The following is a 25,904-nucleotide window of genomic DNA, read 5'->3' as shown; positions in this document are numbered from 1 at the left end:
TCGAATGTGAGTCTCTAGTGTCTCCTGCATTGGCAGACAGATTCTTTACCACTAGTGCCACCAGGGAAGCCCTCCAGATCACTGGCCATACGTCTTTCCTGTGTTCTTTTTGTACACAAAAAACACACATACAATCTTCCTCTCAAGCCATTTGCTGGATTCTGCATCTCTGTTGTGGTAAGTTGAAAATCCTAGGGACCTCCGTGAAGGTCCAGTGGTCTTCTGCTTCCACTGCAGGGGATACATTTTTGATCCCTGGTTGGGGAACTAAGATCCCACGTGCTGCGTGGCACAGCCAAAAAAAAAAAGTTATTAAAAAGAAAATCTTAGTTCAAAACATGCAGAGACCAAAATTTTCATGCATGAGGAGACAAGAGACCTTCTAGTCTCTCAACCAAAAGCTCAGGACGTCCACCCCCGAGGAAACCACAGATGTACTGAGTTTTAGTAAGCCTGTAGCCCAACACTGATCCAGTTCAACTCTTGATTGGATAAATGTAGGCCAGCCCTCATACTCTGTCTGTCTAGGGAGACACTTTGACGGTGGAAGATGTTGTCTTGCTTCCTTATGTTTTTTGTACACAGTGTCAGGAACACAGATTTACTAAACATGCAGAGGGGCAGAAAAATAACCAATAATGAAGAGGAAAAAAAATTAACATTAGAAATAGATCGATTGATATCTACATACAGACTTTTAAATAACTCTGATTAACATGTTGAAGAAACTAGAGGAGATGGATTAAGTGGATGAAAAAATAGATTGCAACAAAGAAACAGAATCTATAAAAAAAATCAAATTTAGGTAGTCCAGAGTAGTCAAAATCAAAGAGGCAGAAAGTAAAATGGTGATTGCCAGGAGCTGAGGGTGGGGGGAAATAGAGGGTTATTGTTTTCATGAGTTTAGAGTTTCAGTTTTACAAGTTATGGAAATGGATGTTGACGATGGTTATGTAACATTATGAATGTATATACGACTACTGAATATATACTTTAAAGTGGTTGAGATGGTAAATTTTATACTATGTGTATTTTACCACAATAAAAGTAATTTTTAAATAATCGAGGCAAAAAAGTAGACTTTTCAGAATTCAAAATATACTGTAATTGAAATCAACTTAATTCTCAAGCTTGACAGAAAATTGGATGCAGTGGAAAATTAGATTAGGAAAGTGGTTTACAGGTTAATGAAAAACAAAATAAAACACAAGAAGAAAAGAAGAATGGAAAAAATTGTATGGCATACAGAGATATATAGGATACAATCAAACGTCTAACTTACCTGTAATTGGAGTGTCAGTAAAGAAGAGAGGCAGATGGAAGCAATATTCTAAAAGGATGACCAAAGATTTTCTAAAACTGATAAAAGACATCAACCCACAGATTCCAGAAGCCCAGCAAGTCCCAGGCAGTGTAAACATAAATAGAATCACACCTAGAGACATCAGACTCAAACTGCTCAAAACTAAAGGTGAAAAAAAGAGGAAATCTGCAAAATAACCAAAGAAAAAAAATGTACATTGTCCTTTTGGGTGTAAGAATATGACTGATGGCTAGTTTTTTTCAGTGAAACTATAGAAGCTAGAAGACACCTGAATGGCACATTTAAAGTGGTGAAAGAAAAACAAAGTAAGACAAAACTGTCCCACCTAGAATTCTATACCTAATTAAAGTACCTTTCAAAAATAAATGCAAAAGAAAAATCTGAGAGACTGTTTCTTTGGCAAATCAGAGCTTATTTAAGAAATACTGAAGTAAGTTCTTCAGGTTAGGAAGCATTGTGATTGCAGAAAGGAAGGAAAAGCACCAGAAAAGGTATGTATGTGGGTAAATAGTTTTGAATTAATTATTTAAAATGATGACAAAAATAAAACAATGATGTTAACGTCTTATGGGATTTAAAACATTTCAAAGACATGACATCAGTAGTTCAAAGGGCAAGATGAGTAAATGGTGTTAAATTGTTGTAAGATTCTTGTGTTTGGGAAATGGTAAAATAGTATTGTGGGTTTTTTTTTTTTTTAATTGTTACAAAACTGTTGCAGTGAACAGCTTATATGTATATTTTTGTACATATATTTAGAACTTAAGATGGATTGTTCAAAGAGGATTTGTTGTATCAATGGTTATAAGCACGGAAAATTTAACAAATAACTGCCAAATTGTCTTCCAAGAAGGCTTTACCCATTTATCATAAACATACTCTCACCAGCATTAGAAAGCAACAGTCTTTAATTTTTGGCACCCTTAAGGACAAAATAACGTTTCAATTCCCGTTTTTCTGATGACTAGTTACAGTAACACCATTTGCGATGTTACCCATTTCTGTTTCTTCTGTTAATTTTTTGTTCCTGTCCTTTGCCCATTTCTCTAGTGGATCATTTATCTTTCTCTTGTTCATAAGAAGTCTTCATGACTCTGGCTATGTATTTCTTTATGGTACATGCTACAATCTTTCTCCTAGTCTATTATTTATCTTTTTAAAATTTTTACTCACGGTGTCTCTCGTGCATAAATTGTGTGTATGTGTTTTAACCTCTATGCAGCCATATCTGTCATTTTCTTTTATGGCTTCTGGGTTATGTGTCTTAGGGTAGTCTACTCTTCCCTGGGATTATAAAAAATGTTTTATTTTCCTCTAACTCTTTTGGTAGCTCTGTGTTTTAGTTTTAGCTCTCTAATCCATCTGGAATTTATTTTTTGTATATGATGTGAGGGAATGTTTTAAGTTTTATTCCCCAGATGATTTCCTGACATCATTAATTGAATAGTCCATCCTTTCCCCAGTGCTTCAAAATGCCACATTCATTAAAAATTAAATTCCTACTTATCTGTAAATGTGTTCCTAGGCTCTATTTCTGTGCCAAAACCAAAGAGTTTTAATTACTGTGATTTTATAGTATAATATTAGAATTCGTTCAGTCAAGTGACAGAACCCAGCCCAAATTAGGAAATCTACAGGCTATGAAACCAGGATGTGCAGAAAGGCAGGCCTATTTTTTCGCAAAGTTGTGTCCAGGAGCTCAGAAGATGTCATCAGACTCCCATCTCTTCATCTGTCAGGCACTCTCTCCCCCTGGTACTCAGGATAGCCATTGGTAGCCTTGAGCACACCCTGATAATAGCTTAATAACTACAAGAAAAGAGGTCATCTTTTCCAAGAGTTTTGGCCAAAAAAAAATGTCTGGGTTGGACTCTGATCAACCTGTCTTTGGTGGCATGCATACCCCTTCAACCAAAGGCGTGGGCTCCTCTGAGTGGCCAGGCCTGTACCACATGCCCAACCCTCTTGTGAAATTGGGGTCAGTCCTCCTCCAACCACAAGGAATGGTTTCCCCTGAGATTTTATTACCAGATGTAGTGAGAAAGAGCACTTGAAGGCAGAAAAGTCTGGTACAAATGTGGCTTTGCTCTCTGTTAAGCCAAGTTCCCACACACACACAGGATCATTCTTCTTTTTCAAGACTATCTTGGCTATTTTTATATACATTTCCCCCATGTGAACTTCAGAATTGACAGTCAAGTTCAATAAAAAGTGTCATTGGGTTTTTGGAATTGTGTTGGATTTATAGATTCATCTAGGGAGATTTGACATCTTTACAATATTAAATTTCCTCATTCAAGTAAAGGGTATATCTTGCCACATGTTTAGGGCTTCTTTTATGTCCATAAGTAAAATTTTTTTTTATCATTTTCTTTATACAGATCTTGTACATTTCCTCTCAGATTTATTCTTACTTCTTACAAGGTTTTTGTTGTTCTTGTGAATAAGACTTAACCCCCAATTAAATTATCTAACTGATGATCGATGGTATAAACATAACCTAGGAATCGTAACAGGCCACCTAACTGCTTTCACATTATTTCATCATTTTTATGCCAGTCCAGTTAGAATTTTTAGGAAGTATATCTGCAAGCAGTAATCTTCCTTTCCAATATTTGTAGCTCTTCTACCTTTTAATTATAGCATTAGTTAGACCAGACTCTAGTGCAGTGTTGAATAGTAATAGCCATTTAGGACATTGCTACAGGGATATAGTATTATATAATACCCTTTTCAGTTTATGGAAGTTGCCTTACATTCCACCATAAATAAGTGCTGAATTTTATCAGTTCTTTCTTTTTATATATTACTGTCTTCTAAGAGGAATGATCATTTTCTTTTTCTCCTTTAATCTGTTAATGCAAAATTGGTATCAGTAGATGTACTAAAGTTGAACTGTTCTGGAGGTAAACTCTGGTTATTATCTATCATTTTTTTTAACACATGGCTAGATTCAATTTGCTGATGTTATTTTTAGGATTTTTATATCTGTGTTCTGAAATGGTATTAGATGGCATGTTCTTTTTTGTGCTCTATTTGTCAGCTCTTGGTATCAGGGTTATGGTAGCCTCATAGCCTGAATTGGAGAGTTTCCCATCTTTCTGTGTGCTCTGAAATAATTCATGTAGTGTAGGGATTATTTGATTCTTTAAAGCGGGTAGAAAATCTTGTAAAACTGTGTAGACATGGTACCTTATTAAGTGGAAATATTTTCCTTTTTTAGTTCATGTTTCATCAGAGTAATATGCATATCAGGCTTCCCTGGTGGCTCAGACAGTAAAGAATCTGCCTGCTGTGTGGGAGACCTGGATTTGATCCCTGGATTGGGAAGATCCCCTGGAGGAGGGCATGGCAACCCACTCCAGTATTCTTGCCTGGAGAATCCCACAGACAGAGAAACCTGGTGCGCTACAGTCCATGGGGTTGCAAAGAGTTGGACACAACTGACCAACTAAGCATAGCACAGCAGAATATGCATATAATGTAAGAAGTCAAATAATACTTCAAAGCTTATAAAGAAAAACAGCAATTCTCTGTCTTACTTTCTCCCATTTCTGTTCCCCAAAGACTGATATTTAAAATTATTTTCACTGTTTCTTCCAGTATTTAATTTCATATTGCTAAACAGTATGGTAATAATGTTAGTTTTGAGTTTTTAGTTTTAGATGCCAAATCTAGCTCTCTTACTCCCAATTCACATGCAGGCTGCTGCTACTGCTGCTAAGTCGCTTCAGTCATGTCCTACTCTGTGCGACCCCATAGACGGCAGCCCACCAGGCTCCTCCGTCCCTGGGATTTTCCAGGCAAGAGTACTGAAGTGGGTTGCCATTGCCTTCTCCATGTATATTTTTGTTTTTCCCTCATTCTGTTGTCATAACTATATTATAGTTCACAATGTATTCGTTCAGTTCAGTCTCTCAGTCATGTCTGACTCTTTGCGACCCCATGGACTGCAGCATGCCAGGCTTCCCTGTCCATCACCAACTCCTGGAGCTTACTCAATCTCATGTCCATTGAGTTGGTGATGCCATCCAACCATCTCATCCTCTGTCATCCCCCTCTCCTCCCACCTTCAGTCTTTCCCAACATCAGGGTCTTTTCCAAGGACATCAGGTGGCCAAAGTACTGGAGTTTCAGCTTCAGCATCAGTCCTTCCAATGAATATTCAGGACTGATCTCCTTCAGAATGGACTGGTTGGATCTCCTTGCTGTCCAAGGGACTCTCAAGAGTCTTCTTCAACACCACAGTTCAAAAGCATCAATTCTTCTGTGCTCAGCTTTCTTTATAGTCCAAATCTTACATCCATACATGACTACTGGAAAAACCAGAGTTTTGATTAGGTAGACCTTTGTTGGCAGAGTAATATCTCTGATTTTTAGTATGTTGTCTAGGTTGGTCATAGCTTTTCTTCCAAGGAGCAAACATCTTTTAATTTCACGTCTGCAGTCACCATCTGCAGTGATTTTGAGCCCGAAAAAGTAGTCTGTCACTGTTTCCATTGTTTCCACACCTATTTGCCATGAAGTGATGGAACCAGATGCCATGATCTTAGGTTTCTGAATGTAGAGTTTTAAGCCAACTTTTTCACTCTCCTCTTTCATTTTCATCAGGAGGCTGTTTAGTTCTTCTTTGCTTTCTGCCATAAGGGTGGTGTCATCTGTATATCTGAGGTTATTGATATTTCTCCCAGCAATCTTGATTCCAGCTTGTGCTTCATCCAGCCCAGCATTTCTCATGATGTACCCTGCATATAAGTTTAATAAGCAGGTTGAGAATATACAGCCTTGACGTACTCCTTTTCCTATTTGGAACCAGTCTGTTGTTCCATGTCCAGTTCTAACTGTTGCTTCTTGACCTGCATATAGGTTTCTCAGGAGGCAGGTCAGGTGGTCTGGTATTCCCATCTCTTTCAGAATTTTCCACAGTCTGTTGTGATCCACAATTGTATAGCTAATAGAATATGATACTGGTTAAACCAGTTTTCACTGTGTATATCATTATGTCTCTGTAGATATCATGTGAACCACAAAGTATATTTTGAATTACATTTCCTTTCTGATACAACTCTTGTTTTCCCTGAAGTTAATTTTTCCCTCTGTTTTTATTTGTTCTGTGTATCTCTTACTACTTCATCCCCAAACTTCTTTACTTAACAAGTTAGTTCTGGAGAGCTGTTTGTAAAATTAGCCAATCATAATCTAAAATGACCAAAAAAGATTTAAATTTCTAATTCCCATATGCTTGCCTGTTAAAGGAAAATGTGAATTGGGCCTTTAAAGCTTAAAGCCAGGCATGCACTTTTCTTTTTTGCCATTTACAGTCTTTGAGGAATATTTTCTCCAATTAAATGCCTTTTGTCAATATCAAGACCTCCTGAGACAAGTGAACCTCTCCCACTGATAATCTGCAGTGTCCTAGGGAATCCTTAACAGAGTTATTATCTGTACTCACTGCCTTTCCATTTGTTTTGATTTTATACTGGTACAGCTGGACTACTTTCCAGAAATCAAGGAAATGCTCAAAGACTAATGGATTTATGTAAATAAAAATAACATAGGAGCCAGTCTGGAGAGTTTCCACTGTCCAAATTTAGGACAGTCTGAGCATCAAAAAGTATGATGATGGTAATGGTTTATAAAAATGAATTTTTTAAGTTCATGGTGATATTCAAATAAATACATAAGTAAAAGAAGAAAAGGGGGCAACATTTGTCTTTACATAAGAATGCTAATTAATAAGTTTAAAAATAATGATAAAATTAGAAAATCACCATTTTGTAACACCCAATGTAATAACTGAATTCTGGCAATAATCATCAATGGATGCTCAAACCATTAGAAGAAAGATCACTGGAAACAGATTATTCCCATGGCCTCAAAGCCCCACAGATTACTTATTAATGTTACTTACTACAAGAGGTAAGTTATCTTTATATTGGAGGAATCTAACAGTCACCAATCAAATGACCAAACAGCATCCCCAGTGGTGGTCAGACTGATTGCTTGATATTATGTGTCTCCTGGTTTGAAACAGCAAAAAGTATACAGATTTAATAATGTACTAATACTCTTGGCAAAAATTGTTTGATCTGAATCTAATCATGAGGAAACAATGAGACAAAACCAGAATGTAGAACATTTTTCTGGCCCGAATCTTCAGAAAATTTAGTCATGAAAAATAAAACAAAAATCATGAAACTATCAAAAGACACTAAAGAGAAATAATGGCTAAGTGCAGTAATTAGAACCTTGATCCTGCATCAGGTTGGGGTAAGAAAAAAAAAAGACATTTTAGGAATAATGGAGAAATTTTAAATGATATTTGAATTAGAGTTAATTTTTTAGGCATGATAATGATATTGCAATATCAAGATATAGGAGAATGTCCTTATTCTTAGCAGAGGCATGGTGAAATACTTAGAGGTGAACTTCCATGATGACTGCACTTACTTTCAGGAAAAAAAATGTGCACGTGTGAATGGATGCTAGTTATTAAGCTATAGCTTCTCAGCTCTTATCTTCTGTACGCTCTGCTGGGGCTGGGCCTTTCTGCTTTGCCTATCAAGCGAATAAGAGGCTCTACCTCTCTAGGGCTCTAGAAAGAGAAGGCATGGCTAGAGGAAAGAGCTTGGTTCTTTCTATCTGCTTTCAAGTTAGACTCTACATGCCAAAGAATGAAGTTGGACCTTTACCTTAAACCATCTACAAAAGCTAACTCGAAAATAACTCAAGTAATTTAGTTGATTTAAGAGCTAAAACTATAAAACTCTTAGAAGAAAACATAAGCCCAAAGCTGATGACATTGGATTTGGCATCTTTTCTTGGCTCTGAAACCAAAGGCATGAGCAACAAAAGAAAAAACAAGCAAATCAGACTGCGTGAAAAGTGGAATATTTAGTGCCTCAAGTGGCAAGACCAACAGAGCATTTATTCTGTTGGCAGTCGTCTGCAGGCAACCGACAGAATGGAAGAAAATATTGCAAATCATATAGCTGCCAAGGGATTAATATCCAGATTATATAAAGAAATCCTAGACTCAAGAACAGCAACAACAAACCCAATTAAAAATGGCCAAAGGACTTGCATAGGCATTTCTCCAAAGAAGATAAGCACATGAAATAAGCATATGGAAAGATGCTCTTAGCATCACTAATCATTAGGGAAATGCAAGTCAAACGACAGCAAAATACCTTATTGTCCTAATACTCGTTAGCATGGCTACTATCCAAAAAAAAATTAAAAAGTGTTGGTGAGGATGCAGACAAACTGGAGCCCTTGTTCACCGTTGGTGGGAATGTAAAATGGTATAGCCATTATGAGAAACAATATGGCAGTTTTTCAAATTTTAGACTAGAATTACTGTGTAATCCAGCAGTACCACTTCTGGGTTTATACCCAAAAGAACTGAAAATGAGACTTGAACAGATTTACTTGCACACCAATGTCCAGAGCAGTATTATTCACTATAGCCCAAGAGTGAAAATAGCCCAAATGTCCACTAACAGATGAATGGATAAAGAAACTGTGGTATATACATACAATGGAATATTATTCAGCTGTGAAAAAAAGAACCTTGAGAATGTTATGCTTAGTGAAACAAGCCAGACATAGAAGGACAAACACTGTATGATTCCACTTATATGAAGTACCTAGAATGGACAACTTCATAGAAACAGAGAGTGTAATAGAGGTTACCAAGGCTAGAGGGAGGGAAGACTAGAGAGTTGCTGCTTAATGAGTACAGACTTCTAGTTTGGGCTGGTGAAAAAGTTCTGGAAATGGATAGTGGTGACGATTGCACAACATTATGAATGTACTTAAACTGTCCACTTTGAAATAGTTGAAATGATAATTTTTAAAATATTTACCACAATAAAAAAAAATTAACCAGAAAATTGTTCCATCTTGGACTTCCCTGGTGGTCCATCCATTAAGACTCTGAGCTTCCTCAGCAGGGGGCACTGGTTCAATCCCTGGGTGGGGAACTAACACCTACCATGCCACAGAGTGCACCCACACCAAAAGAAAAACGTTTTTCATCTCACTTCCACACATTTTTTATCCTAACCTTCCAAAAGAAAATTTGAAATATTAAAAAAGACCATCCATTTGCTTTTCAAAACTTTTAATTACTGAGTTAAACTTGGTGCTGCAAGAAAGAATGAGTTATTGCAGCTTAGTTCTTAATTACACTGAAGACCAATTACAATAACATTGAGTTTGTCATCATTTTGGATTAAGATTAAAGAATAGTCATTGTTAGGCAAGAAGAGTTTTCCTGTTATTACTGTTCATCACAACTTTTTTGTTTGGATAGGATTTGCAGATTTAACCTAATTTAAAACAACACAAAAACAAATAGAACAAAGAATAGGATCTGTGTGTATCAGATATGCGTGGGTTATTGTCCTCAGATTTTCTGGACTGGAATAAATTTTGAACAGGCAAGCACACCTTCTGAATTAAATAAAATCTTTCCTTATTTTTCTTTCTCTGTTATTTATTTTGAGGGTTTTTTTTTATATTGTGTTTAAATATTAATAAAACCATATTTGACATTAAATGAAAGATAATGTTTTGTGAAATTTCTGTATATATGCAGATGCATCACACTGAATCGCAACATGAAAGGTATTTCTTATGGTAGATCTTTGTAAACAAAAATTTGAAAAATAGTTTTCTGAACATTCTGCAGTTTTGACTTTGATTTCCCCTTTAACCCAAGAGTTGCTTAAGAGGATTTTTAGTTCCCATTTTGTTCATATTTTGTTTCATTGCACTGTATAGTCAGAGCATAGGCTAGGTTATTCTATACTATTTTTCTTTATTGGAAGAAAGGTGTATGTTTGTATATTTCTATATTAGAGAATTCATATACTTACTTTTAAACACTTGGCAGACTGAAACAATTTCAGATTTTCTTGCAAAAATGAGGTAAAGAATTGCTGTGCAGCACCCTTCTTTCAGATTCTCCAGATGTTCACAGTTCATTACACTAACTTTATGATTCATCTCCTCTCTTCCTCTTCTTCAGGCTTCTCTCCCCCTCCCTCTTCTCACTCTCTCCCTTCCTCCCTCTCTCCCCTCTGTCAGCTGTTCACCCAGGTATTTTCAATAAAGTTTAGGTGGAGACTACGTCTTAGTACAGACTCTTGTGTATTATGTCATTCTCCACACCCAAACTTCTGTATAATGCATTAATCCAAGGAATGGTTTATTGGCCAGTAATTATGAGATACAGAATAAAAAGTGTACGGGACTTCCCTGGAAGTCCAGTGGTTAAGCATCTGTCTTCCAGTGTAGGGGACTCAGGTTCAGTCCCTGCTGGGGGAACTAAAAGGTCCCACGTGATGTGGGCTCACTGAGCCCACGTGCTCTAGAGCCCATGCGCTGCAGTGAAGACCCAGCACAGCCTCAAAACAAATACATAAATTGTATTCTGTCCTCTAAATAGAAATTCTAGTCCCTTTGTCTCTGAGACCGAAGCTGGTTTCCCCAGTCACGTTACATAACGCATCCAACCTCTTGCGTCCCAGTGTTTCATAGGCACTCACTCCTGTTTCAGGTGCAGTCTTTCATTTTCCTTGAAATAACAAGTCTGTGCTTTTTTTTTTTTTTTTTTTGTCGTTTTTTCTTTCTTCGTGAAGACCTGAAGATGAGATGTTTTTAAAAAGGCTTTCTGGAGGTTACCTTGTTGGAAAGGACCCCGACGCTTCCCTTTTCTACAGAGAAAAAGGAAACCAAAAATTTCAGGCGAAGGATTATATGGGAGCCGCAGTGCTGTACTCTAAGGTAAGACCCACCCCCAGCCGAGCAGGACGAGCTGTCTCAACCATCCAACAGTGCATATTTCTTCAAAAGACAGAACCGTTCTTGCCAAGTGGTATAGCCACTAGTAACTTTGTCTATTAATTCTGGATTGGATTTGAAAAAGAAAACTGGTACAACTCTGCTTCTGTTCATATTCTGAAACAAAGGAGAGTTTGTATTATATGTCCTAAATTCCACCAAGAAACTTCTCTTCACGTATTCCCTCAGGCACAAGTGTAGCAAGCCTTACTGGACGCCTTGGCCTCCCTCACCCGTGTCTATCAGCTCTCACTGAATTGTGTGCCCTTTTTTGTCTGAATAACCGATGAGGCTGTTAGTGTGTGATAGTCCCAATTTAGAGAGAAGTTGGATTTGGGGGCTAGCCACCAGGTTAGCTTATAGCCAGTGTGACTTAGATTAAGGTTCATTTCAGTTCAGTTGCTCAGTCATATCCAACTCTTTGCGACCCCGTGGACTGCAGCATGCCAGGCTTCCCTGTCCACCACCAACTCCTAGAGCTTGCTCAAACTCATGTCCATCAAGTCGGCGATACCATCCAACCATCTCATCCTCTATTGTCCCCTTCTCCTCTTGCCTTCAATCTTACCCAGCATCAGGGTCTTTTCCAAGGAATCAGTTCTTCGCATCAGGTGGCCAATGTATTGGAGTTTCGCTTCAGCATCAGTCCTTCCAATGAATATTCAGGACTGATTTCCTTTAGGATCAACTGGCTTGATCTCCTCACAGTCCAGTGGACTCTCAAGAGTCTTCTCCAACACCACAGTTCAAAAGCATCAATTCTTCAGCGCTCAGCTTTCTTTATGGTCCAACTCTCCCATCCACACATGACTACTGGAAAAATCATAGCTTTGACTAGACAGACCTTTGTTGGCAAAGTCTCTGATTTTTAATATGCTGTCTAGGTTGATCATAGCTTTTCTTCAAGGGGCAAGTGTCTTTTAATTTCACGGCTGCAGTCATCATCTGCATTGATTTTGGAGCCCAAAAAAATAGTCTCTCATTGTTTTCATTGTTTCCCCATCTATTTGCCATAAAATGATGGGACCGAATGCCATGACCTTTGTTTTTTTGTATGTTGAGTTTTAAGCCAGCTTTTCACTCTCCTCTTTCACTTTCATCAAGAGGCTCTTTAGTTCTTCTTTGCTTTCTGCCATAAGAGTGGTGTCATCTGTGTATCTAAGGTTATTGATATTTATCCCGGCAGTCTTGATTCCAGCTTGTGCTTCATCCAGCCCGGCATTTCGCATGATGTACTCTGCATATAAGTTAAATAAGCAGGGTGACGTACTCCTTTCCCTATTTGGAACCAGTCTGTTGTTCCATGTCCGGTTCTAACTGTTGCTTCTTGACCTGCATACAGATTTCTCAGGAGGTAGGTATGGTGGTCTGATATTCCCATCTCTTGAAGAATTTTCCAGTTTATTGTGATCTACTGTTCATGAGAACCCCATGAACAGTATGAGAAGGCTTCCAGAGTAGGAACTTGAAAAAGATTCCTGAGATACTTCCTTCCATAATTTTTTAGCAATAAATATGGGTTTAAAGCAAGAATGTATCAATCCCTTGAATCAGGTCTGTGAACCTTGTCTATTGAAATAGTTAGTGTGCAATTTATAGTTAGTGTGCAATTTAAGTGAAAGTGAAAGTCACTCTGTCATGTCCAACTTTTTATGACCCCATGGACTATACAGTCCATGAAATTCTCCAAGCCAGAATACTGGAGTGGGTAGCCTATCCCTTCTCCAGCAGATCTTTCTGACCCAGGAATGGAACCGGAGTCTCTTGCATTGCAGGCAGATTCTTTACCAACTGAGCTATCAGGGAAGCCAGTGCTTTTGAAGTGGGTACCCCCTACTCTGCATCTTAAACAGACCGATGCTTAAAGTTTGGAATTAGTTTTCCAGCTATCAGACTAACAGCAGTATCTTCTAAAATTGATAAAAGCTCTGCTTTATGATGCTACAAGAAAGTATTTATCTGAATAACGTGTTAGTGATTGCCGAAGAACTAAAACCCACTAGATGTAATGATCACTGATAAATGCCTTAATAGTTCTTTTTCAGAGCTAATCTTTCTTCAGCTGCATGCATACGTGTCATAAATGTGATCACAGGGAAGTTGTTCAAGGAAAATAAACTAAAAAAAGTAAAATCAGATGAAAAATTAAGATTTGTTCTGAATGCAGAGGGAGATGAGCCTTCCTATTTTCATGAAGCTAGTATTTTGGTGATTATAGTACTTTGCCGTTTTCCCATAGAGTTGCTATTTTCTTTCTTTTTTGAAATACTATTTGTTATTTTTGTCTGATTGTAAATGTAATATATGTTTACTTGGAAAATACAGAGAAGCATAAAGAGTAAGAAAAAAATCCCATAACCAGTGATAAGCACTGTTAACATTTTTGCTTACATCCAGCCAGCCTCTTTTTCCTCTGAAAATATGTTTTTCTTGTACAAAATTGTGATAATGCTGTACTTAGTGTTTTGTAACCTGCTTTTTTTCCCCTCAACAATTTATTGTGACCGTTTTCTCATGTTATTAAATTTTCCGCTAGAACATGATTTTTTACGGCTGGCTTAGTGTTCCATTACAGAGAACTATACTTGATTTAACATCTCCTAATGTTGGCAGGTTGTTTGGTATCATAAAGCTGCAAGAAGCATCTTTCTATGTAAATATTTGTACACACCTGATTATTTCCTCAGGATAAATTCCTTGAAGGGCAATTGCTGGGTCAATTGAATGTAATTTTTTTTTTTTAGGCCTTTGGTACTTGATGCTAAATCTTTCTCCAGGAAAAAGCTAGTTACTCCCCTTCCACCAGAACATGGGATGTTCATTTCTCTATATCCTAAGCAATACTGATTATTATGGTATTATTATCATTATTTTACCTATTTATTCTGGCATAGGAAATGTGCTTACATAGCTAGAATTTTAAAGGTGCAAGAATATGCAGTGCCGTCTGCTTCCTTTGTTCCCCAGTCACCTGGTTTCCATCTCCAGAAGTGAGTAGCACTGATGCTGTTAAAAGGTATTTTTCCAGAGGTACCTCACCAAACACAAATAAATACAAGTAACCTGCCACCCCTGCACACATGCACTCTTTTTATGTAAATAAAATTCTGCACACACTGTTAAGCACTGCAGTTTTTGCACTTCTGTTGCTTTGTATGGATGTAATGTTAATTTATTAGTGTCTTCTAGATCAATATTTGTTTCCTATCTTTTGTTACTTCAAACAATTCTGTGATGAGAAGCCTTTCATGTATGTTATTTTGCATATATGTGTAGGATAAGAGATTATATCTGTCTACATGGATTAATCTCTAGGAGAGGAATTGCTGGGTCAGTGGAGATACAGATACATATATATAGTGTATATGCTCAGTCGTGTCTGAGCCTTTGTGGCCGCATGGACTGTAGCCCACTAGTCTCCTCTGCCCATGGGATTTTCCAGGCAAGAGCACTGGAGTGGGGTGCCATCTCCTGCTCCAGGGGATCTTCCCGACCCACGAATCAAACCTGTGTCTCACACGTCCCCTGCGTCAGCAGGTGGATTCTTGACCACTAACCAACTGGAAAGCCTCAGCACGTATATATTAAGAGATACATGTATTGCTGAATCGCCTCAGTAGTCGTGCAACTAGTTTACATTCCCACTAGCCATGTAGACAAAGTGTATCTCATTCCTATGCCTGCAGAGTATCCTATCAATTTTACTTCTCTTTGCCGATCTGATAAGTGAAAAATAGCATCTCAGCAGAGTTTTAATTTGCATTTTGCTGATTATGAATGAGGTTGAGCATGTTCCATTTGTTTAAGGGCCGTTTATGTTTCCCATGAGAATTGTTCCTATCATTTGCTTATTTTCCTACTAAATTATTGCTTGTCATCTTATTGATCTGTAGGACTGTTCATAAAGAAATGAGCTCTTTGCCTATAATAGGAGTTGCAAATATTTTTTTCCAGTTCAATGTTTGTCTTTTGATATTGGTTTTTGCTCCACAGAAATTTTTTATTTTTATGTGACCACATTTATTAACCTTTTATGACTTCTGGGTTTTGTGTCATAATTAGAAAGGTATTTCTCACTCCAGCATCACTTTGGACTGTTCTAGTGCTCTTACAGTTTTAGTTTTCACATTAAGGTTTTGATCCATTGGGAATTTATCCTAATGAAAGTTTTATCATCTGTTGAGAACCAACTTTATTTTTCCTCAGTGGCTACTTGTCCCAGTACTTTTATTGAATAATCCCAATCTTTTCTCCAGTGATTGGAGACGCCACCTTTATGATTATTCCTTGCCAATTTGGTGGTAGAAAAAAGCAGCCTTTGTCTGCTTTCATTTTCATGTATTTGACTATCTGTCTAGGAATTGTTTCCCACGTATCATTAGTGTTTCTTCTTGTGTGACTTTCTGTTTGCTCTCCTCACACTTTGTTATGTGCCAGGTTATACTCCTCAGTTTTTGTTTACCTTGAGTGTGGTCTTGTGGCCGACCCTGTGTCTGAAGCTGCTGTCTTCAAAGTGCTTCACATATTTATTTCCTCACCTAATCTTCTCAGCTCTGCTCTAAGGTACTTAAAAATGAAGCAGATGAAGCACAAAGAGATCCAGTAACTTTCCCAATCGTATACAGTGTTTTGTAGCAGAGCCCCTGTTCTCTGGAAAAAAAAAAAAAAAAAAACTCTGAAGATGCTAGTTGCCATGTATATACCTTAACCGGTTCATTGTTCTTCAGGGAGTATCGCATTCGGGGCCCAGCTCTACGGACATTTCACTGTGTTATGCCAATCGCTCTGCAGCCCTCTTCCACCTGGGTCAGTATGAAGTGAGTATCAGAATGCCTGGTGTGATTGGAGAGGATCTGCAGGGGGTTCCCCGGGGGACTAGACCTTCATCCTTGCTTCCACCTCAGAACACTAAAACTGGGCCCTATGCAACTGGTTGAACCAGAAGCAAATTGATATCCTCCCGAACTTGTTCTTTCTCATCGTTCACTTCACTTGTCACAGATTATTATGTAGGGTGGTGTTGGTTGGCAGGAAAGAGACATGCACGTTCCCCAGGGCCATGGACTCTCTCCAGTGGGTCAGCACTGCTCAGTTGTTAAGATCAATTGTGATACACACAGCTACTGCTAATAATGCTTTAGGTTCTAAGTGTTTGCAAACTATTTTATTTGTTTGGGTTATTTATTTTTTTTAATAAGTGGATGAGCAGGTTTAAGAATATCCCTGTAGGGCTTCCAGGTGGCTCAGTGGTAAAGAATCTGTCTGCCAACTCAGGAGATGCAGGTTTGATCCCTGATCAGGGAAGATCCCATGTGCTCCACAACTACTGAGTTTATGCTCTAGAGCCCAGAAGCCACAGCTGCTGAAGCCAGAGAGCCCTAGAGCTTGTGCCCCACAACAGGAGAAGCCACCTCAGTGAGAAGGCCTCACACCGCAACTAGAGAGTAGCCCCTATGCTCCAGAACTAGAGAAAAACCTGAGCAGCTACGAAAACCCAGCACAACCAAAACTGGAAAAGTGGCGGGGGGTGGGGGAGAGAGCTATCTGAGTAATCACAAGTTCACACTTAAGCCCTTTGGTCCAAAGGAGGAGAGCAAGAATCTAACTCCAGTCCCCCAGCAAGAAAAGCCTGGGCTACTGAAGGCAGCGATGGGCAGACCTTGTGAAGCATTGAGCCCTTTATATCTTCCCTATATTATTACTTCTTACAATAATGATTCCCATATATTAAGCACATACTGGGTTCCAGGCATCTTTTTAACACTTCAGGTATATTACCTTGATTTTGTCTTTACTTCTATCCTGTGAGGTATTATTATCCCCATTTTTTCCGATGTGGAAACTTAAACACTGAGAAGCTAATTCACTTGCACAAGGTCATACAACTAGTAAGAGGCGGAGTCTGTACTGGGATGCCCTCTTAATCACCATAATATGCCTCTTCTGTCTGTAAAACTTTTTTCCTTAGAATCAAAAATAGTTAATGACAGTTAAACATAATACCTTCAGCATGTATTTCTAATCATTAAACTAAAAGATCACAGTACAATATGATTTAAAGAAATAAGCACAGGGTTGTAGTTGCTCTATTTTTAATAATCCTTCACTCACTTGTAGATTTTTGTTAAGACTTCCAAGTGAATATTTTATAGAGTGGGGACGAATGGTCATTTGGGAATCTACTTTCTGTTTTTAGACATGCCTTAAAGACATCGTCAGAGCACAGACGCATGGGTATCCAGAAAGACTGCAACCCAAGCTGCTGTTGCGTAAGGCAGAGTGTCTGGTGACCCTGGGGAGACCACAGGAGGCAAGCCAGACCGTCATTGATCTTGAAAGTAGCTTTGCTGCCAAGCCAACTCTCTCAGCTTCCCAGTTTCAGATTCTGCAGAGAATCCTCTGTCGTGTGAAAGTGAAGGTACAAGAAAAGGAGAATCTCCCAGAAATCTTCCCAGAGGCTCTAACCAAAACCTTTGAGGGTGTGGACCTAAGGGAAGAGAATGAACAAATTCCTGGCGCCTCGTCCTCTGTCAGCTTACATGTAGACCCTTTAAAAGGCCGCTATCTGGTTGCCACAAAAGATATCCTCCCAGGAGAGCTTCTGGTGAAAGAGGATGCTTTTGTGAGTGTCCTTAACCCAGGAGAAGTGCCACTGTGGCCTCGTGGCCTGGAGAGCAAGTGGGACATCCAAGTTACCAATGGGGACCTTCACTGTCACCGATGTCTGAGGCACACTCTGGCCCCGGTTCCCTGTGATGGATGCAGCTATGCCAAGTACTGCAGCCAGGAGTGTATGCAGCAGGCCTGGGATCGCTACCATAGTGTGGAGTGTTCTCTGGGGGCTCTGCTTCTCACACTGGGTTTGTTTTGTCATGTTGCCCTGAGGTCGACTCTTTTAGCTAGATTTGAGGATGTTGGCAAAGTCACAAAGAAGCTCTGTGGTGAGATGAGTAACCAGGGCATCTGCTTACCTGAAAGCAAGAATCCGGTGCAGACACTCAAATATGACCTGGGAGGAGAGGGGGACAAAAAGGACAAAGCAGTTGAGACCCCAATTCCTGGATGTGATATTAATGGGAAATATGAAAGGAATTATAATGCCATCTTCCACCTTTTACCCCATACTGAAAACCATAGCCCTGAGCACAAATTCCTCTGTGCTCTAAGTGTTTCTGCATTGTGCAGGCAGCTCGAAGCAGCTGGTTTACAGGCCTTCACAACAGATCTGAAACCAACTAAGCTGAAAGCTGCAGAGCCTCCTGTGTTGTGTGCAGAGCTGAGTGTTTGGGGAGTGGCTATGCTGAGACACATGTTACAGCTGCAGTGTAATGCTCAGGCAATAACGACCATCCAGCAAACAGGTAAGAGGAAACCTCTTTATTCTGCCTTACAATATTGTTCTTGATAGAGCTAACATTTACAGTGGAGAAAGAACTGTAAAAGAGAACAGTAGTCAAGTCAGTGGCTTAAGGGAACACACAGCTGTCTTCTGCTTATGCCATCGAGAAGCTCTGTGACTTTAAATTACTTTGATCCTACTCTGCCTCAGCTTTCTCATCTGTAAAATGGGTAGTTTAATCTCACCTAACATTACAGAGTTGTGAAGCTGATGTGCTTATTTCTAAAAATAAAGTTAAAAATCCTATCCCCTGCCCAAAAAAAACTCTGTTACACTGTTAATTTTTGTTTTAATTTTAACTGTAATTTTATTTTAAATTTTGTTTATTTATGATTGTGCTGGGTCTTCATTGCTGTGCACAGGCTTTCTCTAGTTGCAGTGAGCAGGGGCTACTCTAGTTGTGGTGCAGAGGCTTTTCATTATAGTGGCTTCTCTTGTTGCAGAGCATGGGCTCTAGGGTGCATAGGCTTCAGTAGTTGTGGCGCAAGGGCTCAGTAGGTGTGGTACACAGGCTTAATTGCCCCAGAGCATGTGGAATCTTCTTGGATCAGAGATCAAACACGTCTCCTACATCGGCAGGCAGATCCTTAACCACTGGACCACCAGGGAAATCCTACACTGTTAATTTTTTATTGTGAAGGAAAGCTCAAACAATCTAGACAAAACAATCACGACAAACAAGACTGCAGACGGAGCAGGGTCTGTAGTTAAAGTATCAGAATCTTAACTTACTCCTGTGACACAGCTAGTCTTGTCTCTTCTCTTCAGCCAACAGATTTTTCCCTCCATTCTTCTGTTTTAAATTTCCAAGAGAGGAATCTGGCCCAGCACAGCTTTTCAGGCAATACTGCTATAGTGGGCTGTATGACTGCTGCTGCTGCTGCTAAGTCGCTTCAGTCGTGTCCGACTCTGTACGACCCCATGGACAGCAGCCCACGAGGCTCCCCGGTTCCTGGGATTCTCCAGGCAAGAACACTGGAGTGGGTTGCCATTTCCTTCTCCAGTGCATGAAAGTGAAAAGTGAAAGTGAAGTCGCTCAGTCGTGTCCGACTCTTAGCGACCCCATGGACTGCAGCCCACCAGGCTCCTCCGTCCATGGGATTTTCCAGGCAGGAGTGCTGGAGTGGGGTGCCATTGCCTTCTCCAGGGCTGTATGACTATTTCTAATCAAACATGGATTACCTTATCTGAGTTTGGGCTGCCTTTGGTCTCAGGGCCATTGCTAGACACAGACTAGCCTAGCCCTGTTTTCCTGAACTAGACCCTGGAGATGAGGCTGTTAAGGTAGATGGGGAGGTTACCTGTGCCCAGCATCCTGAGTGCCACCTCTAATATGATTGTACTGACAACAGATACTGTTATTAGCAAAGAAATGGTGTTTCCAACATTTCTGTTGTTTGATCTCCATTTTAGCAGACAGTGTGTTTCAATTCAGTCAGCTCAGGATACTTTTCTCAATTTCCTAATTAGCTCTCTGGAGGGGAGGAATGAGGTCATATCTACACCTAGTATTTATAGGCAGATATTAAATGTGGCTTCACTGAACTATATATGCTTAGCTCTTTTGATTGTCTCACACGAGGTAATGTAGAATCCTGTCAACCTTTTGTTTATATTTTTTATCTCTAATTTTAATTCAGCTGCCAAGTTATACAGTGTATAGTTATTTCATTGGACATATTTTGGGGCAGGACTCAATTCCCCATCCTGAAGCACAGGAAACATCCCAAAATAGCACTGGCCTCATCCCATGATACAACAGAATCACACTGCAAGCCAGTCTCCGTTTTCCTCTCTGCCTTTTGCTGCTTTGAGCCATTGCTACCTTCTAAAATATATCTCTTGAGTGTTTCTACAGAATTGTGTTTTCCCTTGGGTACATTCACTGGCATTTTAAAAAATACTGTTTTCATTTTGTTTTGTTTTTCTGAATATAAAAAATAGTATATAGAGCTTCCAGATTATACAGCAGAAAGATACCACCTCTTGATTCTATTATGTCTTGCCTCTAAAATACTAAGTAGAACATACGAAAAAGATATAAATGTCAGTAGCTTGCAAAACTGTGAAAACTGTTGTCTGCGAAAAACAGTAGTGGCGACCACTAACTCAGGCTGAGTCCTTGAGGCAGGATGGCAAAGCCAGAGGGACGAACGTGTTTTCCACCTGCCCTCCTTCACTGGCCTCCCCTTATGGTCAAAGAGTCATCGCCTAAATGTTTTTGTTCCCTGTTCATGGTATTGCATTGCAGTCAGTTTTTTATTTACACGGCAAGTTTGGGGTAAAATTTTTCACAAGTTTTTAAGAATGAATTTTGGTAGGAAGAATATGTATAGTCAGGAACACTTGTATCTTCTGTGGCTGAAAAGGACTAGAAAGGACTAGATACGTACCATAATACTGGTCACCTGAAGTGATCGGAAAAGGAGACTCTGTCTTCATCTATGAGGTTCTAGTATTTTATGCATGATTTATTCTTACTTATGTTTTAACTGTATATACATTAGTAAAAAACAACACTAGAAGTAAAAATACCAAAATCTTAATTAGCAGTGATGAATTAAAAGTGGAAATATGGGTGATTATGGCTTTCTTTGAACATACCTGTATTTTTAAAATTAAAAACACATATTCACACTGTGGTAACATTATTCTAGCAAATTTAAAATTGGTTGTATACCTTTCCCTTCATTCTAGGGAAATGAGAAACATTCAAAAAAATAGTTCACAGAGCAAAAGGTAGGAAAATTATAAAAATGAGTCTTAAACAGTAAATATAAATGGACTAAACTCTATTAAATGAATCTTTTAGGATGGGTCAAAAAGATTAAAATCCAACTATATTCTGTTTACAAAAAGTACTAGTTGCTCAGTTATGTCCAACTCTTTGCGACCCCATGGATTATAGCCTGCCAGGCTCCTCTGTCCATGGGATTGTCCAGGCAAGAACACTGGAGTGGGTTGCCATGCCCTCCTCCAGGTGACTCTTGAAACAACATGAAGTGTTTGGGCAAGACATGTCGGGAATCACAGGCAAATCAGGGTATTAATATAAAACAGTAGAACCCAAGGTAAGATATCTAGTAAAACAAAGAGGCACTTTATTTTTGTAAAGGAGACTTTTCTGAAATGTATCATCAAGCTTAGCTCTCAGGAACATAGAGATTGTGTCTGTAAAACAAAAGTGACTGAGTATATGTGGAGAAACTGGCAAAAACTCCATGGTTATAAGAAAGTTTAATATGCCCCTCTGATCAAATATATTAATAATAAGGATATAGAAACCAAGATAACATAATAAAACAGGGAATTCAGAGATATAGTCATCAAAGCTTGTGTCCTATAGACCAGGGTTTAGCCAACTTTCTCTGTAAAGGGCCAGGTAGTAAATGCCCGGGCTTTGCAGACCACGTGGTCTCTTCTGCAGCCACTCAGCCGCACTTGTAGCATGAAAGCGATGATAAACAGCACACAAATGAATGTGCCTGGCTGGGCGCCAATGAAAATTTATTATGGACGCTGAACGCTGAATTCCTTACAATTTTTCATTTCATGAGAATTTTCTTTTGAACTACTTAAAAATGTAAGCACCAGACTCCCCTGATGGTCCAGTGGTTAGTTAAGAATCCACCTGCCAGTGCAGGGGACATGGGTTCGATCTCTGGTCCTGGAAGATTCCACGTGCCAAGGAGCAGCTACGCCCGTGGGCCGCAACTGCTGAAGCCCTCGCCCTGGAGCCCACATACCGCAGCAAGAGAAGTGCCCGCAGTGAGAAGCCCTCCCACTGCAGCTGGAGAGTCGCCCCTGCTCACCCCGCAATTAGAGAAAGCCCCGTGCACAGCAACGAAGACCCAGGGCAGCCAAAAATAAAAATAAATGATTTTTAAAAATGCAAAAGCCATTCTTAGGCCACATATGTACAAAGAAGAGGCAGCAGGCAGGATTTGGCACACAGGCTATACAGTCTACAGGTTCCTGATAGAGACAGAAGTTTGGCAAATCTAAGTAAGAAATCCAAGGCAGTGGCACCCCACTCCAGTGTTCTTGCCTGGAAAATCCCATGGACAGAGGAGCCTAGATGGCTGCAGTCCATGGGGTTGCTGAGGGTCGGACACGACTGAGCAACTTCACTTTCACTTTTCACTGTCATGCGTTGGAGAAGGAAATGGCAACCCACTCCAGTGTTCTTGCCTGGAGAACCCCAGGGACGGGGGAGCCTGGTGGGTTGCCGTCCATGGGGTCGCACAGAGTCGGACACGACTGAAACGACTTAGCAGCAGCAGCAGCAGCAGCAGCAGCAGCAGGGGAAAACGCCCCCAAATTAGAAACAATGAAGGGGTGTAGCCAAGAATATAAATTTGTTTTAAAGTTTATAGCAAATATTTAGTACAACTTTAGATTATTGAATTTGAAAATACTAAGTAGACAACTTTGTAGAAAAATAGAAATTGCCTAAATTTTTCCAGAGGGAGGAAAATGCTTTAAAAGTCCAATGATTATGGAAGAAATTGAAAAAGTTATCAAAATATTTCCATAAAAACAAGCCAGACCCACTCTTTTCTATGTGAGTTCTTTAAAACTTTTAAGGAACACATTTAGCTACCTTTTAAAAAGTACCTTTCAAGGAACAGAAAGATATTTTTATCTTTTTTATACAATATAAACATTATAAAAATATCTAAAAATATAATGATACTTTATATCATTTTTATACATTATAAACTCTTCCAGGACATGGGTACAACCTAGTACCTTTTCCCACTCATTTTACAAAGCCCAGAATAAAAACTATAGACCAGTCTCACTTGTGAATATAGATGCAGAAACCCTGAAAAAAAAAAATCACTGCTATGTCACATCCAGCAGCTTATTAAAGGAGCAATCATATATCACCAAGTAGAATCTCTTCCAGAAATGCAAGGATATTTTAATTTGGAAAGATATAAAAGAAGGCTTGGATAAATGCAGACACATGCCATGTCCTGAGAAGGAAAGACTAAAAAATGTAAAAATGCCGATTTCCCTGCATTGACCTAATCAGTATAATGCCATTTCCAGTGAAATCACGATTGGATTTTTCTGAAACTTTGACAGTGTCCTAAAGTTCTTCTTGAATAACTGGGTAAGAATAGCCTTTTTTAAAAAAAAAAAAAGAATAGCCTTTTTGTTGTAAAAAGTACTGAAGGGACTTAGTACTACTAGATTTCCTATCAGCATTGAGCTACAATAATTAAAAGCAATATGGTACTGATATGGTAGCCCCCCAAAAGTATTAGAGTCTTTCCTCAAGTCGTTAAAAAATTAAATATTTAAAAATTAAACCATTAAATATCTAGACAAAGATAAGTGAATTTTTACATAATTTTAGGCTGGTCAGAGAAGCTTTCTAAAGTGTATAATACCAAATTTCAGTAATTAGAAGATAGCTAGATTTAACTTAAATGCCAAATTTCAAAAACACTATAATCAGAAAAGAAGATAGCAGATGTAGGTGAAAGAGGCCCTTGAAGGAATGAAAGTGCTGGATGGGGAACAGTGAGTTCCTGTTCTCTCACTCTAACCACTAACTCTCAGTATGAACTTGGGCGGGTTACTCAACCTCTGTGGGGGTCAGTACTCTGATATGGATAATGAGAGGACTAGGTGAATCTCCAGGCCTCTAGGGGAGGCTGTTTGCAAACATGACCACAATTTCTGTGGTCCCATCCTTATATGTTTACTCCGTTTGAACTTGACACTGCTTTTTCTCCCATCCAGAGGTGGAGCCTGTTTCCCCCTGCTGAACCTCAGTTTGATCAGTGGAGTGCAGTAGAAGTGATGTTATGTGACTTAATGAATCTAAGCCTTAAGAGACCTTGCAGCTGCGATTGTTAATTCTTAAAATGATCATGTGGACTGTGAACAAGCCTGGGCTAGCCTCTCAAAAAACCACATGCAGATGGTTGTAATCCTGAAGGTAATCCCAGGCAAGACTAGCAGAAAAAATATTCAGCTGAGCTCAAGCAAAGTTGTTGGCACACAGCATTGTAAGAAATGAAATAGTTGTCGATTTAACACTCCCCACCCCCCAAAACCCATAAAGAAAAATGAGAATGTGAGTGACAAAATGAGAACATTCCCAGCAACTGTGCAACTCTTAAAGTCAACTTTTACAAATGGACATAGTGATGGAAATGTTCTAAAACTGGATTGCGGTAATGGTTGCACAACTTAGATTAATTTCCTTAAAATTGTTGAATTACACTTAAAATAGGTGAGTTTTATGGTATATAAGTTAAATCTTATGTATACATAAGCAAGCACTTTATCAAAGTAGTAATAAAGATGATCATTTCTAACCTCTCTCTAGTAATTTAAGCAAGATACCATTTTTTTCCCTATCAGATTGGCAGAGTTGCTTTGTGTTTTTTTTTTAATTATAGTATACATCTCAGGTTAGAGTATAAAGAGATGGCCATGACATACTAAGTGAAGAGAAGTAACTTACAAATCACTACGTGTACCATGTTGCTGCTGCTGCTAAGTTGCTTCAGTCGTGTCCGACTCTGTGGGACCCTATAGACGGCAGCCCACTGGGCTCCACTGTCCCTGGGATTCTCCAGGCAAGAACACTGGAGTGGGTTGCCATTTCCTTCTCCAATGCATGAAAGTGCAAAGTCAAAGTGAAGTCTCTCATGTTGCTAGTTATGTTAAAAATTCCATATTTAGGGCTAGAAAGAAAACTTATATAATGCTCCAAAACCTTATAGCTGACTGAGAGTATTATAAATGATGTTATTTTCTCTGTAATTTGCAGATTGTAAATTTTTTCGGACTCCCATGTGTTTCTTTTGTAATTTCGTTTCTTTAAACAATAAAAAAAGTTCACATGATAAGAGCATTTTTTAAGGCACTTGATACATACTGCAAAATTGCCCTCCAGGAAAGTTGTACCAATTAACACGCCCACAAGCAATGTTCACTTTCATTTTTGAAGTCAATCTAATTTTGTCTCCGTCTGCTAATATTTCTAATCTTATTTCATTCCTTTTTATTATTTCTTTGGGGTTCCAACACCTCCCAGTTTAGTGTTCTCATTGAATTTCATTAGCAGCTGTTTCATCAGTAGCTCAGAAGAAGGATTAAAGTGTTAACTTGGATGGATTTTGACAAAAACCTATAAAAACGTATGTTATTATCTTTGCATAAATCCTATTTAATCATAGTTCCTCAGGAACCTCTCTTTGGCACTTATTTGAAGGAATAGAACTGGCCACTGATGAAACTCCAGACCTCGGTATGTGCAGATCTGTCTGGGTAAAACTGGCATATTCATGGTGTGTCTGGGTTCAG

At 39.0% G+C, this 25,904-nt stretch overlaps 1 protein-coding gene across 2 annotated transcripts in view; it reads left to right on the top strand.

Annotated features, from left to right (window-relative positions):
- The window catches only part of SMYD4 (SET and MYND domain containing 4), a 39,421-nt gene that overhangs the window by 4,439 nt on the left and 9,078 nt on the right, over positions 1-25,904 (top strand). For both annotated transcript variants that reach the window (XM_070772824.1, XM_019982194.2), the window contains exons 3-5: positions 10,972-11,116; positions 15,901-15,990; positions 17,370-18,534. In XM_070772824.1, the coding sequence (XP_070628925.1) occupies positions 10,972-11,116; positions 15,901-15,990; positions 17,370-18,534 (1,400 nt within the window). The remainder of the gene's footprint in view (positions 1-10,971; positions 11,117-15,900; positions 15,991-17,369; positions 18,535-25,904) is intronic.

This window comes from Bos indicus, chromosome 19, assembly GCF_029378745.1.
Source record: "Bos indicus isolate NIAB-ARS_2022 breed Sahiwal x Tharparkar chromosome 19, NIAB-ARS_B.indTharparkar_mat_pri_1.0, whole genome shotgun sequence".
NCBI classification, from domain to species: Eukaryota; Metazoa; Chordata; class Mammalia; order Artiodactyla; family Bovidae; genus Bos; species Bos indicus.
Note: the sequence above shows the minus strand (reverse complement) of the source record. Positions and strands in the feature narration are given on the sequence as shown.